Raw genomic sequence first — 19,686 nt, 5'->3', positions numbered from 1 at the left:
ACGAGTGTGATCGTTGCTCGAGGACGAACCAGTACTCTCACAACTCCTGAAGAATTTGCACAATAAGGGTCGATGTTTTAAATATGAGGACACACACATTGAATCATTTGTTTATTAGTTTGTGGTCTTTAAATTATTCAAAAACGGAAGAGTTCCTCTCTAGATATAAATTCGATTTGAATTCACTCAGATCTAATGGATTTTTTTCTCTCAGTTATGTCTTTTTCTGGATCGTCCTCCTCCATTCTCTCTCCTCATTTCCCACTTGAACCCTTTGAGTCCTTCTCCTCTTTTGTCGTGTTGCTGTGGATCATTTACCTGTCAAAGGCTCATTCTCTCAGGTCAGGACACTCTGTTCTGCCTCAAACACTTTATCCTCTCTTAAAGCTCCTGACGTCAGTCCTATCGTTTTGTTGAAATGTGCTCCCCAAACACCAGAGCAAAATACATTTTTTTACAATTGTTGTTCAGAGATGGGAAGAAGGGACGCTCTGGGTGAGGGAGAGATGGGAACACTGTAGAGGGAAGAATGGCAGGAAAAGTTCAAGAGTGGATGAGGTCAAGTGCAACAGAAGGAGGTCGGCTCTCAGAGGAGACAGAGGACGACACAAATAGATTTAATGAGTGCAGGAGAAAGAGAGAATTACAGTGATGCTCAAAGGAAATGTTGTGATGAGAAGGTGTGGGAATCAAAATTAAAATAAGATCATGAGAGGAAAACGTCTTCACTTTAACTCACTTAGTGTTCACTTTATGGCAGATGCAGAATATATGTTACACAGGCCGACAAAGAGGAGGCTCTACAATAAGAAAACATTTCATTTTAGAAAATAGTCTTCAACTAATTTTTCAGTGGCGAACAGCCTCCACTAACCGATGAGGACATGCTGAATAAAGCATGAAGAGCTGAGCGAGATGTTTTAAATTTGAGGGACTTGCACTGGAGCTCACACTCGTCTGCACCTTGCTGTGTGTGCATCATGAAAGTTGGAAATTACAGCTGTAAAAAGAGATGATATATTTGTTGGTGCCATCAATCTGCTGAGGCTAATCTGAGGATGAAATTACCACAGTCATTTTGGTTTCCTGATGCTACTGTATTGTGCTTCGTTCAAACAAGGTTGAAAACTTTTTTATTCATTATTTGCAAGGTCATACCCCCATTGTATTCTATTTTAATTGTATTAGTCTACACAGTTCTATTTTATTTATCTTCATTTTTAATTTGATCAGATTTATCTTGACCTCTTTTAGTTTTTTCATCTCTTTTATACTGCTGCTTTTTATCTGTTATTTTGCTTTAATATGGTCCTAAACTGTGCATTCATATTTTAAAATTGTGACAACAGATCTCCAAATTACTTGACCTCACGGATGGATACACACAAGTATCCTATTATATATGATCTAAAGCTGAAATAAAAAAAAAACTGATTTAATCCAAATTAAATTCATACTTGAATTGCCAATAACAGACTTTTGTTATTTCTACCATTGCGAAAGTGAAGAATATGAATGCATCTCAAACACAATATAAAGTAAGTTTATGCATTTCTAAGTGTTTCTCAGCTCTGACTAATTTAAGCTGCAGGGCTCTGATATGTGTGTGGGTGTGAAGCAGAAGAATATGAGGTTGCGTGCATGTGTGTGTACATTTGTCATCACTTCAAGAATACTTTAACAACTGTTCAAAGTGACACAGCAGTGGGGGGGTGTCCAGTAGGCCTACATGTGTGTATTTATATGCATTAGTGAGATATTGTAATAATGTGGGGGTGGGGTTTTTCTCTAAACTCCTCAAACATGTGGTTTGAACTGAATTAAACTGGTTTTGTGGGCATAGTAGTGATAGCGTGAGATGTGCGAGGCTCGATTCCTGAGTGAGGTCAAGTGTGTGAACATGAGGGAGGAGGGAGGAGAGAGGAGAGAGAGTGAGAGGAGAGCGTTTTTTTCTGAGAGTCTGTCAGAGTCTGGTGGCAGTCGGAGGAGAAAACACTGAAGCTCATTGGACGAGCTCCTCATCGAGACCAGAGCTGGACTCTCGCTGCTGATGCTGGTCTCCTGAAGCACGGAGATGCTGACAGGTTGCTGTTTAGCCCCAGACTGGTGAATGCACAGTGTTGTGATGGGGACTGTCAGTGAGCTGTGTGCCTCCAGTTTCCAGGCATTTCTCTGTCCCACAGTGCGACCTGCTGCAGCCACAGGTAGGAAGAATGCACGCCTATTTCTGTAATCTCAGGAAATATTTGTGACCTTATGAATAACTCAGGTACACCTTGATTAATGTATTAATTATTATGTATTCTTGTTTTATTTACAGGAACACAACTTTACTTATCAAATACAGAAAAGCTGAGCAAACCTGTTACGAGTATTGATGAAATTCAGTTTATGTCTGTAGACTTTAGAAAATAAAAATAATACAGGAATTCAGTCTTTGATTGATTTTATGATGAAAAAATTGTTGAAATAAAACACTATACATGTAAATATTATAATTATATTTAATTTCCTATATCTTTCTGCTGTATTTATGTGTGTAAGTAATGAGATTATATTTTTCACAACGTTGAGGTGTTTTATAAAAATATTTTTTAGTTATTATGATGAAAGGTTAACGAATTACTTATAGTGTTTTTCGGTGCCTGGTAGTTTTGTACTTTGTTAGAGTGATTAGATGAGAAGTCGTACTTACAGCTGAGTTTGTGCTGAAAACAGAGACACCATGCATGTGGGGCAAAGATGGTTCAAAACAACAAAAATGAATGGATGGAATAAAATCAACCTGGAATCCAGACGGTTGAAAAGATGTTCCAGAAATCAGTTGTTATCATTTTTGCTCATATTACAGGCTTTTGTTGGTTTAGTGTTGCGCAACTCTTGATTGCCTGATCTATGGCACACAAACGCTGCGAGATGTGGGGAGCAAGACTGGCACTAAATGCTATCAGTGTTCAGTTGCCGTGGTGATTTGTTAGGTTATCAAGATATAGAGCGCTGTGTGTGTTCGTGTGTGTGTGTGTGTGTGTCTGTGTGTGTGTGTGCACGTGCACGTCATGCTGTGTTTTTGACATTTCTGTGGTCATGTACACAAATTAGTCAGGCAAACTGTGTGTGTGTCTGTGCATGTGTGTGTGTGTCTGTGTGAGATGGTGGTGGGCTCGATTTGAAAACATGACGCACACCCCTCACCCTCTGGTCCAGGAGCCTCCTCTCTAGTGGGTGCTATAGTGACACAATCTCCATCGCTGCCCACTGCTCTCCCTCTGTGCAGGTGCTTTCAGGCTGTATTTCACACTGCTCGTTCTTACATAATGAAACTCACCAGGGTTATTTCCATTTGTCTCACAGCTTCCAGGACTTTTCTTTGAATATTGCTGAACTCCCCCCTCTTCCTCTATGTCATTTCCTCTAATTTCTTCGTTACTTTGCCTCAAGGCCTCTGTGTATCATGATTCACAGAAAAGCCTTGAAGCAATGACTTATAGTTATTAAAATAAGCAGTGCAGTAGCTTTATTTGAGGATTATTAACAACTTAACTATATCCTGCTCTATTCGTGCATACTTTAGGTTGAATTCGAGATTTTATTTGTAGTGATCACAACACTGATAAATTACATTTTACAGATCATACAGCAACTTTGCTATCAATAAGTAATGTCCCTGTTACTCTGGACTGTCCACATGCCATACTGCAACAGCTCATCCTCACCCCGCCTGAGCACATCCTGTTTCTGGTTTGTCCAACCTCTGAATAAAGCGCCGATTCAAGCGCACAGCTGCAATCCCTTGCCCTCCTTTCCTCCATCCTTCCCTGCATCCTCTCCCCTCCCTTCCTCTTTCCTTCGCACACAAGCCGTCCACCCCTGATGTCAGACCTGCTTCCTCCAGGCTTCACACCCATCTGGATAAATATGTCTCCCTTAATTCAGCAGGTGGGGAATATTATTTCAGAGACGGTTGATTTTTACTTCTTGGTGTGTCGTGCATCCTCTTCCTGTTCGGATGGAGAGTAACTTATTGCCAAGTCTTTCATCATCATTTCAGGGTGGAGGAGTAAAAACGTGAATACATACTATCAGGCCCAAACATGTTAAAACTGATTTTATGAGCAGATACACACACGCACACAGTGATTTGCAAAATATCAAACAAACAGACACTCACACAAACTTGGCGGAAGTAATAATAAAGGGAAAGATGTGACATATGCCAAAATATAAAGGCTGCAAACAATATAACAAAATGATAAAATATCAAGTCAAAATGATTTTGTAACAGAATAAGACCAAATAAATTCATGAAGAGAATGGAAATAAAACTAGGACTAATAAAAAGACATATCAGCGAGGTCTTATAATGAGATATCCACACAGAATGATCAGAATGATCCTATTACACAACAGAGTCAGAGATACAGAAGAAATGAATCCTTTATATGTGTGTTTGCATTTTGTGCAATTCTCCTCCCTTCTGCTTCAGAAGCAAAACCTGAAATTATTTTTTTTATTCAATTCCATTTATTTGGCATCTACAGTAATTATCTGGAGTGCAGAACATTGCTATATGTGAAGCCAATAAAGAAGATAAAATGAGCCCCACCTCTGCTACAACATTCACTTTAATATAATCTGAAATAGACACACAGCATCTTTAATATCTACACAGATTTCTGATGATTTTTCATGGCAGGTGACTGTGCAGCTCATTCTAAGAGCTTTAGCTGGTGCATTTTGAAATAGTTCATGAGTTCATTTCGGGTCAGAGTACGTTCAGTTTCACTTTCTTGCAGGACATTTGCATCCAGAACGTGTAGGAATCTATTCTTTCATTTCCTGTGTCAGTGAATGCCTCATGATCACAAAGAAGAACATTTTCATATCTGTGATTAACAACTAGAAATGTGTGTGTGTGTTATTGATAGATAGATATATAGACAGACAGACAGATAGATAGATAGATAGAGAGACAGATAGACAGATAGATAGATAGATAGATAGATAGATAGATAGATAGATAGATAGATAGATAGATAGACAGACAGATAGATAGATAGATAGACAGACAGACAGACAGACAGACAGATAGATAGACAGACCGAGAGACAGATAGATAGATAGATAGATAGATAGATAGATAGATAGATAGATAGATAGATAGATAGATAGATAGATAGATAGATAGATAGATAGATGCTCTCTGATTGGCTGCTGTGATTGAAGCCGCGCCCCCTGCTCTGCTCAGCACCGGCTGTCTCCACACACACACACACACACACACACAGTCAGTTGTCAGTAGTGTAACGGTAAATCACTGACACAGCACGGACACATTTGGACCTGTAAAGTTAGACTAAAGTGAAAAACATCCACCTTCCTGCGACCAGCGTCGACCAGCAGCGCAGACATGGTGCTGAAGTCTGAGGACGGAGTTGGTAAGTTATCTGACCCGCTTTACGTACGTCACAGGCTAATTCAGATGCTAACCGGCTAGCGTAACTTTATCTAATGCTACATAACCGAAGCTATCCCTTTGGCTAATAAGAGGTAGTTTCATGTGTTTTGCTATTTAATTAACTTTGCAAACAGCGAAGACAACAAGCATTGACTCGACTGGTTTGTTGAGTACACTATGGCAGTCTTTATCAGCTGGCACAAGGGAGCCATTATTAATCTGGATTGAGGCCAGACCTCATGGGGTTTTACGCTTATTGTGCAGCTCTTCATAACTCACGGGTCTATAAATACAGTCAATGCAGCCATTGATTGGCTGGGAAGGAAGCGATGGCTCCCAAAAATACATCGGCCGCTCGGCTGACTTGGTTGCGTGGACTCCTCTGCCCAGTTTTCCAGCCAATGTGGCCAAAGAGCTGGACACTGGGGAGGCTGTAAAAAGTCAGTATAGACAGAGAGAGAGAGAGAAAGAGAGACACAGAGGGAGAGAGACAAATTTGCCTGAGAAAACAACAACAGAACTTAAGTTGGGCTTCCTCACAGCTGCACTGGTGTTTCCTCTCAGAGTTGACAGGATGTGGTTTTCCATTTACTGCCTAAAACCATGGCCTGTACAGTGTTATGGTGAAAACATGTTATAAAATGTGCTTAAGTATCATGAGGCTGAAATACAGGCTTACCATACCAGGCACATATAAGGTGGACTCTGTAAAGCTAGAAATACCACAGCTAACAGTCGTTTTGAAACCTCTTTTGCTTATGCTTAATTCCGAGCATATATAAAGCTGGCAGGTCACGGTGATTGTTTTTGATCACTCAAAGATGTACTAATAAAGCTTAAAAATAGATGTAATACATATTTTTGAGTCCAGTACAAGTCTCATGTCTTAATTGTCTCTGTGTCACATCAGGATGTTCCACTCCAGGTCACATCTTGTGAAGCTGTAAACCTGTTTATCCTCTGCTGTTCTAATGTTGTTCTGCTTTCTTACTTACTGGACTTTCTTTCCTTAAGGCTGTGTGATGCGGTCAGTCACCAGGGAGTTTACCATAACTACAGGGTTATTTCACAGTGTCGAGCTTTTCATCGTCAGGCCCTTGGGAACAGACAATTATGGCTTTGTGAACATTGAAGTGGACAATTATTGCCTTGTGAACAGGGTCAGATGCTGAAACTCTCAATCTTTATGAGTACAGATCATTTTTCTAACCATAAGCAAACTGCTTTGCCTTGGGTCCTAGGTCAAATGCCATTCTGTTATTGGTGCGGGTTCATTTCTACGAGCAAACACATGTGATGAGTGAGGAAAGATGACTGGCTTGTTTTTGCCAGAACAGAGAGCTGTTGTTTTATGAATTATTTATTTGTTAAATATGAGAGTTGAGTCAGCCTCACATGTGCACCATCCTCATTTCACTTATTTTTTGAGGACACATGCAAAACTGCCACCTCCCCACCTTCTAGTGGGCACCGGCGTCCACGTGGGGGAGCCTGTGTTTGATGCTCCATTCATTGAAGAAGGGAGGAGTCGAGGTGGAAAGAAAGGTGGGAGGGGGAGCGATAGAGAGAGATGAGAATTCAAGGGTTTCCCCCCCTCACACATACACACACCCGTCATCCTCGTCCTCATCCTCATTTAGCTGCCGGCCTTGCTCCCCTCCTCACTCCTCTGCTGGAATTTGTGCCTGAGGATTAAAGAGGCTGGGAGGCTGGACGATTGAGGACCACAGGATTGGGATTGGAACAGATCAGACAGGACTGGATTATTACTGTCCCGTTGGAGCTTTTGGCTGTTTTATACAGAAATTGGTGTTGTGGACACTGGAGCTGGAGTAAGAATCAAGCTAGTTGAGTAAAACAGGGAGTGTTTTCGGCTGCACTGGGACCTCTGAGACTGGCGGTGAAGTCAATCAGCACAAAGTCGCTTTCTCTGGTACAAACCTCAGTATTATGACACAAATGTGTAGGCGTTAAGTGCGTCATTGATACTTCTGCATCTGAACCATTTTGCAGAAACCTTTGTGCGTATGTGTGTCGTCATGCCTTCGTCTGAAACCTTATGAGACCTAGAAACACAGTCACAATATCTGTTTGGTAACTGCTGATTGATTAATGAAGTTTGTTTCCTCGTCATTGCATCTTCGGAGGATGTGTTGTATAACTTACAAGCAGCAGAGTGGAAGTAAGAGTAAGTCTGGACATTGGTTTGGTTGCCGTCAGCAGCTGGTCATCATTGCTATGACAAGGTGTCCCATTACTGGGCAACACAACACACACTCTGTGACCTGAGGACGTCGCACAGCAGCTGGTTGAGGAGCCTGGAAACACTTGTTGTTGTTAACACCAGAATGTGAGTTTTTTTTATTTTTAATAATGATGACATGACAGTGCTTCGCGAGCTGTCATTAATCCACTCGCTTATTTCCTCTCTCAATGAAAAGCCAGAGAGAGCGAGAATACCAGTTTCACTGCCTCGCCGCTTACAATTGTGTGTTATTCTCGTCCTCAGGTTTATAATAGAAGCCAGTGCGGCCTACTTAACGCTTTCTTTCTGGGCAAGGGGTGTGTGTATTATGAGCAACTGCGTCACTGTCTGTGTTTGTAGTATGTAAATAATACCAGTATCCAAGGCTGCGACACCTGTCACATCATACATTGGGCTTTTCTGAATTTGCCTTTTGTTAGGGGAGTACTGTAGTAGGAAGATTGGGGGATTTTTTGTATTTGTGTTATTTTTCTGGATCTATCAATTGAACAATTGTTGTACAAATGGTCAAAACTGTCAGAAAACCTTCCCAGAGCTTAAATCTATGTCTGGAAGTTTTTTATTTTGTGTGAAAAAACACCCAAATTATTCAGTGTCCTGTCAGGAGATTAACAAAAGCAGCAAATGTGCTCGTCAGAGGATCCAGACCTACTGAAAATTTGGCATTTTTGCATGAAATATGATTTGAATTGATCAATCAATGATCAAAACAGTAAACAATTGAGCTGCTATAAGACATGTACGGAAGTCCTGAAATGTTCCAGAAGGGCTTTATGTGAATTCATTGCTCTGGACTTTTTCTAGATCCAGGCCCAAGTAAAATGTCTGGAGAATCTCCAAATTATTTTTTATAAGAATATAGCAGGATAATGTCTGGAAAATTCACATCTAGCGAGTCAGTGTTTCAACGTTTCTAACACGCAATAGACGAGAAACTGGAAGAAAACAAATATCTCAGGATGAAAAAGAGATGCCATACACATAAAAGACTCAGACCAAGATGTTTTCTTGGAAAGTCAACGAGAGCTTTTGGCGTTAAGGGCTGATGCCGGGAACGATGTGTGGTCAATAAAAACATTGTGCTTTTTGCAGTGGAATTTATACGTTGTTACGGCCCCAGCCCATGTCCTGGCTTCTGCATGGTCTATCCACCATGGAGCACTACCCCTCGCTTGAATGTTGTAGACAATCTCCTGCAGACTTGGGGAAAATGTCTAGACTCAATTTTCATGTCTGAAAACAGCTTAAATTTTCTTTCTTAATTTTTTTTCATTAACTAATAAACTTATTTTGCCTCAGTTTTATTATTTCTCTGTACATGGGTTTTTGCATATATTTAATCTGCAAAACTGTGACCCAATATTGTGACCTCAGCTATAACACCCAGCTTTACTTGCGCCTCCTCTTCTTTAATGAAGTAGTTTCACTTAGTTGATGCTGAGTAACTTGGTCATGGTGGCAAAGTGAAGTGAACAGTTCGCTCGAAACCCTCAGCGTGACTTCTCTAATGAGGCTGACAAACAGCAGCAGCAGCACAGCTTGACTTGTCCTCTGTGGCTCCTCGTCGCTCAACATAAATTGAGCCTTTTCTCCAGTTAAAGCATTTTAAATGCTTTCGGAAGAAGCTATGGCAGATTTATCATTAGGCAACCAGTGGAGAGGAGCTGCAGTAACAGTCCACATTGCGGAGGTGTGATATTTGAAAATCACGAGAAAATCATTTATATGAAACGAGAAACATTTTTCCTGTTGCTTTTCATTTCTTATCTTTCACTGCACTGTTTTTCCTCCCTCATGTTTTCACAAGAAAAACCACAAGTCAGTCACTGACAGATCTGTATTTCCCTCCTCTCTTTATCGCTGCTCTGCAGATATTATGTTTGTGTCTGAGGGCACATTAACTTCTCTTCTATCAGACTACACACTTGGTCATCTACAGTTTAGGGTGTGTTTTGTATGGAGGGCAGCAGGGAGCTTAACATATACAGTAAGATATCACTTCTATCCTAATGCACCATTTTCATACTGTCATTCATTTGATGTTCCTTTGGTTATAGAAACTGATGAAATTTACTAACAAGAGCTCCCAGAATTAGACAACTCATGGATTAGTCAGTCAACTTCAAGTTAATTAGAAACTAACCAAATAAGCAATTAATCAGTCATCATTGCTGTAGTAAAAGGCTACTCATTTGATATTTTCACTCCTTAAATGTGAAATTGTTTTGTATGTTTTTTGTGTGTTTGACACAAAAGAGATCAAGCAAAAGGCATTTTCACCTTTTGTTTTAAAGGCTGAGGAATCACAAAAATAATCGTTATTGATTGGAATGGAATCGTTGATTGCAGCCTTACAGTTAATACTCTGGCTGAATGATATTAAAATAATGTGAGACATTTGTTTTAAATGTAAAATAAATTATATATATACTCTTTAAATTATTAAATTTTTTCAGCTTTTTACACATTTCTGTAACCATGGCTTTATAGAAAAAGCAACTATTATTTGCCAATTTCCCCTTGTTCTATAACTTTGCTCCCAGTAACCAATCTTTTGTCTGATAACTTAATTTTTTAATCTTCATTCACTATGTCACATACAAAAATCCTCAATATCCTTAATCATTTCCTTATTGTAATACTTTGTGCTAAATCAGGCTATACCCTGATATTAATTGTACCCACATTGATTATGTGATTATACCCACATGATTGATTGGTCAGAGATTGTGTTGCCATAGTGACCCACAGCAGAGTGGCTCTCAGGTCTCTCATCTTCGTGCGTGAGTGTGCGAGAGACAGAGTGAAAAGTTAATATTCATATTTGAGCCCTACATGTTCCTTTCTCTCCTCCGTAGTTCCAGATGACCTCAGTCCAGAGGAGAGACAGGAGCTGGAGTGCATCCGCCGCAAAAAACAAGAGCTGCTGCAGGACATACAAGTAAGAACATCACTCATACATGACCTCATCTCTCTTACACTGTAGGCATGTCCTGAACTGATGATAAGGATCTGTGTCAGGGCCAGGGATGAGATTTGAAGGCATTTTGTCCAATCTGAATCCACTTCTGAATCCCCTTGTCAAATCCAAATCCCTGTGAATCCTACATTGAACCTTTTTAGTAGTTTGTTTTTTGGGGAATTTGTGTGATTTAGGGATTATTCAGCTGACAAGCATAATGACACTAATACAAACTACGGTAATGAACAATCAAAACCAAAAAATTGACATAAAGCTGAGTTGACAGCATATTTTGTCAGTGCGGTGTGACATTTTTTAACCCTGTTGTGACTCTGAGTTTCCCTTTAGATGTGTTTGCGCCGACTAGCCGGCTGTTAGAGAAGCCAAAGTGAAAGCACAGCCGCAATAATGATATTAAATATCATTCACTGAATATCAGTTAATCAAATCACGGACGTTTTGCATGGACAAAACAAACTCACTGTTGTTCTGCTGCAGGTCCCGTGGTCCCCAGGTCACAGTGTAACACAGAGTATTCATCCTCTTCAATTTATCAAAATGTTCTACTTGACTTCACTAATAACAGGGAGCTGTGAGTTCAATGTGCAGTTCCTCTTTATGTTGTATTTCACAGATTTGTAGTAAGCACCCTCCTGAAGTCTGGTGGACGTGCACACAGCCACTTCTTACTTGAACATGTTGGATGTTAGATATGTAATTGAATTAGGTGTTGTTTCTCCCACATTTATTGCATTTTAAATTTGTTAAGTAATGTTTTAGTTGGTCCACCATGTTTGTTTACAACAGCGTTGTGTAGAATATACTGTATCACTGATACCTGCACTGTCGAAGATTCAAAATCATTATCTTATATATATACATAGTTTTGAACAAGGACCTTCTGTAGGATTATTTTATATATGTATTCATCATCATTAGTTATCAGGTCTGACTCAATATTTAGGCCATGTATTTAGATTAAAGCAATAAATAAAAGTTGATCTGGACTTCCCTACCCTACACTTTTTATTTCTTTAATCAGTTTGTGAAACAAAATTCGAGCTGAATTCATCTGGAGTTCCACTTCTTTGCCTTCAGTCTATTTCTGTTTTCTTTCCTCAGTCATTACTGCTCAGATGAACTATTTTCTCAGCAGCGCAGCCATGAAAGAGAGTTTATGTTTGTCCTGGCAGTGAACCCTGTGGTAATCTGGACTGTTGCAGTTCTCTTTCTCTGTGACATTATATTTGTTTATCAAAAGATTCACAGTTTTTGCAATGTAAGTGATCTGGCACAGAACGAGGTCAAAACCCAATGTCCTCATTCTGTGCAAGATGTATTTAAAGGTTTATCTGACCTTAATGTGAGGAGTTAGAAAAACTAAAAGGTTACCTGCCAAAGTAAAGTGACTTTTTATTATGAAATTTGCCCCTTATGTTTCCCCAAATTGTGTTTCAAGGTTTTAATGGATGAAAAGTTACAAAAATAGATAATAAAAACAGACTTATAAAACTGTGAAAGCCATTTGTTTGTCCCTAGACCAGCGTGCCTCTGGCAGTGTGTTTATGACAACTGGAGCGTCACTGTGCTCATTCAGGACAGAGCGAACTGCACCTAAATATATATATATATATATATATTTGTGTGCCCTCCAGCTGTGTCTGTGTGAAGGGACAGGTTAAACCTGCATCAGTTAATCTAACAACCTAAAATAAAGTGGCAGGACTGTTATATGTGGGTGCTTTTTACACACACAAAGAATAACAATAACATGCCTTCAGGGCAGCGACTGTGTCAGTAGATTGATGGAGTTTATTACCAAGGGTGACTCCCGTTCTGCGTTCCCTCCTCTTAAGCTCCACCCTGTCTTGCCCTGGGGGCGAATGGCTTATGAGCCGTGAAATATTCCAGTAATGGAGACACAGCGGATGCCGTTCGTTAATATGGTGTTGTAACCATGGAAACGCACTTGGAGGGATCCAGACAACTGAAGTTATTTACAGAACTGATGCAGCCTGGTTTTCACTCATTGGGGTGTTTATAAATTATAATGACTCTAATCTGAAACTGCGGCCTTGTCCACTTCTGTTTCTCCTCGATTATTACCTCAGTCCATTATCGTTTCTGCTGCGCTCAGTGTTTCTCCATCTGTCTCTCGCCTCTCTGTTCTTTCCTGCCTCCGATCAGCTCTGCTAAGCCAGTCAAAGTCTTTGATCCTGCAAACTCCTGTCTCCAATGTGACACTCAAACAGACCAGGCAGGGTGTCAGGGGGGAGTGGGCTGATAAATCTAGGTCAGCACAGGGGAGAGGAGAGGAGGCCCTGACCCCAGAGCAGGTGCTACAACTCCTAGAGAGGGTTTTCTGCAGAGGGTGGCTGTTCCACATAACCCCTGCTGAGGAGGAGTCGGACTGAGAGAGAGTGAATCACGACTGCACTTTTTATTTTTTTTACTGGGTCATTCCTTCAGTAGGAAGTATTTGTGTGGATGTGTTGGTGTGATGTAGCTGGAACAAACTAGCATGTGTAATGAATTGTGCTGATGCTCAGATCGAAGCGTCTCTTGAGGTTAAGGGTCAGAGATCCCACAAGTAGCACATGGATCCCTGTGCTTGTTTTTTGTTCAGTGTCTCTGCTCTAAAGCTAAACAGAACCATTTCTGTTTCATCCATCTTCTTCTTTCCCGTCTATGCCTGTGTCTGCTCTCAGAGACTGAAGGATGAGATAGCAGAGGTGACCAATGAGATTGACAACCTGGGCCTGACTGAAGAGAGGTAAAGTATCTCTCAACGACCATTTCTGTGCACGTGTGTGGGCGGACATGGTCCACTCAGCCTTTGTTTCACTGGAAGTACATTCATGGTAAAAATTAGCATGACTGTCAGAACAGAGGAGTTTACTACCCTGTGGGATTTAGGTCCACAAATAAAGATTGTTAACATTTAAAGGGATAGTTCACCCAAAAATAATAATTCACTCATTAACTACTCACCACTATGCCGATGGAGGGATGGGGGAAGTGTTTGAGTCCACAAAACAACCATGAATGTCCGCTCCATGTTTAAAAAAAGATGGACAAAGTGTCTCCACTTACTTCCAGTGTCCAGAGATGAGGACAATGTTTCCTGGATAGAAACGCTGCCATCTTAAGCCAATCACGTCATTTGGAGCCAGAATGTTTTTTGGCATCAAACTCAGAAACAACAATTCCCTTAAATAACAGAAACCATCTTTTTAATTTTCATCCACTAACATGAAGTTGGCAGGGTTTATGATCTTTACTGCGGCCACCCACCAGGGGGCGAGTAAAATAGTTTGGCCCCACTTTTAGGAGCTGTCATGTCTTCAATCTATATACAGTTTATTGTCTGCACTCAAATATATTTAGTTTACTATGATGCAAACTGCTCAGTTAGTCGATATATAATGTAAACTAATCAAAATTGCTGTCTGTTATTTCCTGTCCATCAACTAATCAAAGAATAATCATTTCCATGTGATTGTTGATGATATAACCACTGGTAGTGTGTTTGGTAATCAGTTCATTCAGGTTCTTTTTTTAAACTATTCATTTGTTTTTTAGGAAAAGTATGCAGAGGAACAAACAGATGGCCATCGGCCGAAAGAAGTTCAACATGGACCCAAAGAAGGTGAGAAGGAATCAGCCTTTCCTCCTTCATGTAACAAATGAAGTAAAGAGCTGAAACAATCGATTTATTCAAGTATTGATTAATCTGCTGATTATTAAGACCTCAAAAAATGAGAGAAAATGTCCAAGCTGATTTTATATTTTGTGTTATCTGGTCGAGGTACAACAAAGATCTAATAAAGAAAACACATCCTCACATAGGTGAAGCCACAACCAGTGAAAAAGACAAATTTCCTTACTGCTTGGATCTTTTGAGGATTATTTGTATTTTTTAGTTCTTGACGTTGGGTTGCTTGTTCTGATTTCCTCCTGCAGGGTATTCGTTTTCTGGTGGACAGCTCCCTGCTGAAAAACACCAGCGACGACATTGCTCAGTTCCTCTACAAGGGCGAGGGGCTGAATAAGACAGCCATTGGGGACTACCTGGGGGAGAGGTAAGAGATGTTTTCCCTGTCATAGCTGGAAAAGAGCCCCAGCAGGACATGATAGTGAGGCGGACCGTAAAAAAACAGCTAAATGGAGCTCAGTCATTATTAGTTTTATTTATACTTAAGCTTTTCCTTTTGTGCATGTCATAATTTCTTCCATGAATACTATTCGTTTTTCACCAGAAGTAAAGATAATAGATAGCTTGTTTAAAAAAAAAAGAGAGAATAATCCTGATCATTGCTATCTGTGGACTTTTTCTAGAGCTATAAACATTGCATGTGTGAAATCAAGCCTCATCAGAAAACTATAATACACTGTAAATATGAGCTTATGTTGCATTAGCAGTTTTAAAAGATGATCCATTAATCGCTTTTTATCTGACTCGTCACATCTCATCCATCCATTTCAGTTGCCAACTCAGAGCTAAACAAAGCTGCGTTCATTCGTTGATCCTGTTTTTGTTCTATTTACTCCCTTCTCCCTCCCCCATGTGCATGTGGGTGTCTGGGTTTTTTTGTGTGTGTGTGGGGGGGATTTAATGTTTTCCTGGCGTCGTGCAGAGATGACTTCAACATCGAGGTTCTTCACGCCTTCCTGGACCTGCACGAGTTCACGGATCTGAACCTGGTCCAGGCGCTCAGGCAGTTCCTGTGGAGCTTCAGGCTGCCCGGCGAAGCTCAGAAGATTGACCGCATGATGGAGGCGTTCGCCCAGCGATACTGTCACTGTAACCCCGGGGTGTTTCAGAGCACAGGTACAAGAGTGTGTGTTTGTTCAGAGGGAATCCAGGAACGAGGAGGTGGCAAAAAAATATGTATAAGAACAAAAAATAATGACTAAGATACACAGTGACATGAAGGAAAGTCTTATTTTAGTTAAGTCTCACATATGCATGTTATTTCTTTTTCTTTTATAGATACCTGTTATGTGTTGTCGTTCGCTGTGATCATGCTGAACACCAGTCTACACAACCCTAACGTGAAGGACAAACCGTCCGTTCAGAGATTCACAGCAATGAACAGAGGCATCAATGACGGAGGAGATCTGCCAGAGGAGCTGCTCAGGGTAAGACACGTTTAATTCACATTCAATTTACACATTTTCCTCTTTTAACACATGACAATCTTCAGCACATTGACACCAGCATCGGCCCTTATCACCAAAAGCTCTTGAATCTTGTCTTTGCAAGTCAACATCTCGTGGGCGTCCTCTACATGTGTGGTTCCTCTTTTTCATCCTGAGATCTTGGATCCTCGTTGTGAATTTTCCAGGAAAAGTTTAGGCATTAACGTTCTCAGGAAAATCTCCACACTTTAGTACATGTCTGAAAGCAGCTGTAATGTCAGGTGTGTTTGTGTGAAAATCCCCATTTCATTATAAAATACCTGCAAAGAGGCTCTTGAGATGCAAAGAGAATCTTTATTCTGAATCCTGCAAACATCATGTCATGTATATTGATGCTCATAAACCCAGTAAAGCTTTTCCTCATCCCATCATCTTTATTGCTCCCTCTCTGTAGAATCTGTACGACAGCATCAAGAACGAACCCTTTAAGATCCCAGAGGATGATGGGAACGACCTCACACACACTTTCTTCAACCCCGACAGAGAAGGATGGCTCCTGAAACTGGGTATGTGCATCAGTTCCTTTCATTCAAACTTTAACTTGTTCAGTTGGACTGCCCTCTAGAGGACATGAAGAGGATAAATCATGTAGAAACACTGAATAAAGTTGACTGAAAGTTTCCCAGTTTTTTGTAAAACTCTTATGTTGACGTTGTTTTTGTTTGTGTTTCATGGGTTTTGACTCCAGGAGGTACGTACCCTCATACTCCCCAGCTTTAACGCACTGACCTGCTTCTGAGCTGCCCCCTCCCCACTGTTTTAATCCGCCACTGTCTGTACGCATTCACCTTCACATCACATTTTAAGTCATATTAAAGACAGATCATTCATTTTTGCACTCGGTTTCCCACCATGCTTGATGTGAAAAAGCCAATAGAGTTGTTTCACATCTGCTTCTAACTGCTGGACCCCTTATCTGACCACTGACCCGTGTTTTTAACCTCAGCTTTTACGATCAGTAGGCTTCGTTTCAGCTGCTGATTTGTGTCGTCAGTGTGCTTCAGTGTTTGAAGTTCAGCTTTCTGCTTTGGCTCTAACTACAGTTGTCTACCCCCCCGGTGAAGCAGCAGCTCATTTCTAATTTCTCCTCAGGTGGACGAGTTAAGACCTGGAAGAGACGCTGGTTTATTCTCACAGATAACTGCCTCTACTACTTTGAATACACCACAGTGAGTAATTCCAGTTTTGAATACATGACAGAAAGAAATATGTTTGAGAAAACGAAGACTTCAGAAAGTTATACTTGGATCTCTCACACTGTCATTATTTTTTTTTCCTTTGTTTACCAGGATAAAGAACCCAGAGGAATTATTCCACTGGAAAATCTGAGCATCAGAGAAGTTGATGACTCTAAGAAACCAGTAAACACTTTCTTCTCTCTTCTCTTTCTGCAACATTCTTTCATGTAACTGACCATTTTTGCTGTTTCTCTCTCCACAAGAGGTCACCAGTTAAATATTAAAGAAAATACAGCAAGGTGCTGGATGCAAAAACATTTTAAAAAAGTTGCTCACTCTAAGGAAATTGCAAATTATTGAAACAATAAAATATGTTCATTATTTCTGGTTAAAGATGATTTATTGTCATTTTACTGCTGAAGAAAATAAAACTGAGATTTTGAAAAACTGTATAAAACTGTTAGAAAGAAAATAAATAACAGCACATTACATCCTCTTTCGTTTACTCCGGCTCAAAACACAATTAACAGATGTTTGTTGTTGACCTAACCCCGACTCATCCTGTTTGTGCTGCTCTCTCACCAGAACTGCTTCGAGCTCTTCATCCCCAACCACAAAGATCAGGTGATCAAGGCCTGCAAGACAGAGGCGGACGGCCGCGTTGTCGAGGGAAACCACACTTTTTACCGAATCTCTGCCCCGACCACGGAGGAGAAGGACGAGTGGATCAACAGCATCAAGTGAGTCACGTTCAATCTTCCTCTCCTCCCGTAGATGATAAGTGTGATGAACATGACTTCCACAAGGTTTTGCATCTAACCCACGGCTGTGGCTGAGGGGGTAGAGCGGTTTTCCTCCAACCAGAAGGTCAGCATCTCGAATGCTGAAGCATCCTTGGGCAAGATGCTGAATTGTTAAGTCGCTTCTGAAAATGTAATGTAATGTAACCCTCCTTCGTCTTCCACCTGCAGAGCTGCCATCAGCAAAGACCCGTTCTACGAGATGCTGGCTGCTCGAAAGAAGAAGGTGTCGTCTCTGAAGGGGCTGTAGAGCTGCTGAGGATTAAACATCCACACGATGAGCACAGGTTTGACTCCTGAACACGGCACACTGGACGTGGACCTGATATTCCTGCTGCTGCAGTGACACTTGCACCTGGCACAAGGGATTCAGCCTTTAGAGAGACTTCCTTTGACACCTGTCTCTTCGCAGGTTTGACCCAACGTTGAATGTTTCATTTCTCATCCCCAGATGAAATGATTCACTCAGACCTTTTATTAAGGTCCTCAAACATCTCTTTAAAAAGCAAACACACTTCTGCAGTACTGTAACCACGCTCTAAACTCTGGTTAAGACTCCCACTCCTCAGATCTGCTGAAATTATATGTGAAATATGTCTGATTCATCTCAAAGCAACTTCAAACACACTATGTTTGCTGAACTGGGCCGCGGGTATGCAAATATTTTACTGCAGAGAAAAAAGGAAGGAGCGAGCGGGAAATGATTTCAGTCAGATTAGAAGTGTAATCGGTGTGTAAACACAGACTGTAATTAAAGATGGACAACACGTCTCCACGTCCTCCCACTATCTAGAAATGAAGCTCAACTATCCCGGATAAGAATGTCGCTGTCTTGAACATTTGGAGTCAGAGTCTGCGCAGTAATGATCATTGTCTGGAGCGGGCTCACACCCCACCCAGTAAAACCCCTTTTCCACTGGTCGAAACACCCACTAACATCTGGCTTTTGTCTGCAGTGGGAATGGATTCAATCCACACTCACTCCTGGGTCTAATGCCTGTGGAGTAGACACAGGTTTCAATCGAGTCCAGCTCTGATCGGCAGTGGTGGAACCGAGAAACATGGTTGAACGTACTATTTTAGCAAAACAACAAAGGGAGAGAGCGCCTCAGTTTTCGGTGCGTTGGTGACATTGGACATGACGCACCAAGGAAAAGACTGAAAAGAAAACTCTGCTACTGCCAACGGGGAAAAGAGTCAATTAAATTATTTGGCTGCATTAAAAAAACAGTTTATACCCACTGATTTTGGTGTCAAGAGGTATACCACACAGTAGGCGCGATTTATGACCGATATGCAGCCACCAGGAGGTGATCGAGACTAACTGGAGCGGCATGTCATCTATCTTTATGTACAGTCTGAGAGACAGAAGATTACTGTGCTTTATGATGCTGGACAATTACAGTATAAATCAAATACTGTACGTTTACAACAACATTTCTGAAATCATACGTCAGTAAGTTTACTGTTTTGATGAGTGGAGGCTTTGGACAGAATCAGACTGAACTGTAATGAAGACATGAACTTTAGTTTGGTTCTCTGTCCTCTGGACGACAGTGTTTAGTTTGATCTCATATAAATGCTTGTTTTTTTTCTAAGGCCTGTTTTCTTACTGCTGTTGCTCTTTTGTCAAAGCACTGTTCATACGAATGAAGGCAAAACAAAAATACCTAAATATTTATTCATCCAGATTTCTTGTAATTTATTGTTTTAAGTTTGTCTCATTAAAACCAAACAAACCAACATTTGACTCTGATTTAGTTTTTCATTTTATTTTCTCAATGAAAATATCTCAAACCCTTTTTCGTATCTTTTACCCCTAA

At 40.7% G+C, this 19,686-nt stretch overlaps 1 protein-coding gene across 5 annotated transcripts; it reads left to right on the top strand.

The window, feature by feature from the left end:
- Nucleotides 1-1,834: 1,834 nt before the first annotated feature.
- On the top strand, nt 1,835-19,606 carry LOC109627135 (cytohesin-1-like). Of its 5 annotated transcripts, none has more exons than XM_069517416.1 (12): nt 1,835-2,204; nt 10,580-10,662; nt 13,392-13,456; nt 14,266-14,332; nt 14,647-14,765; nt 15,321-15,514; nt 15,677-15,825; nt 16,280-16,391; nt 16,978-17,054; nt 17,175-17,246; nt 17,649-17,803; nt 18,035-19,606. In XM_069517416.1, the coding sequence occupies exons 1-12, from the start codon at nt 2,111-2,113 to the stop codon at nt 18,111-18,113; spliced, it is 1,266 nt and encodes a 421-aa protein (XP_069373517.1). In that variant the 5' UTR covers nt 1,835-2,110; the 3' UTR covers nt 18,114-19,606. The 5 variants fall into 5 exon arrangements, with proteins under 5 accessions (XP_069373517.1, XP_069373519.1, XP_069373521.1 ...); XM_069517418.1 differs by lacking the exon at nt 1,835-2,204 and adding an exon at nt 5,240-5,435; XM_069517420.1 differs by lacking the exon at nt 1,835-2,204 and adding an exon at nt 7,052-7,388.
- The last annotated feature ends 80 nt before the right edge of the window (nt 19,607-19,686 follow it).

The sequence above is a fragment of the Paralichthys olivaceus genome, chromosome 21, assembly GCF_024713975.1.
Source record: "Paralichthys olivaceus isolate ysfri-2021 chromosome 21, ASM2471397v2, whole genome shotgun sequence".
NCBI lineage: Eukaryota > Metazoa > Chordata > Actinopteri > Pleuronectiformes > Paralichthyidae > Paralichthys > Paralichthys olivaceus.
The sequence above is the reverse complement of the archived record's forward strand: the minus strand, read 5'-3'. Positions and strand labels throughout refer to the sequence as shown.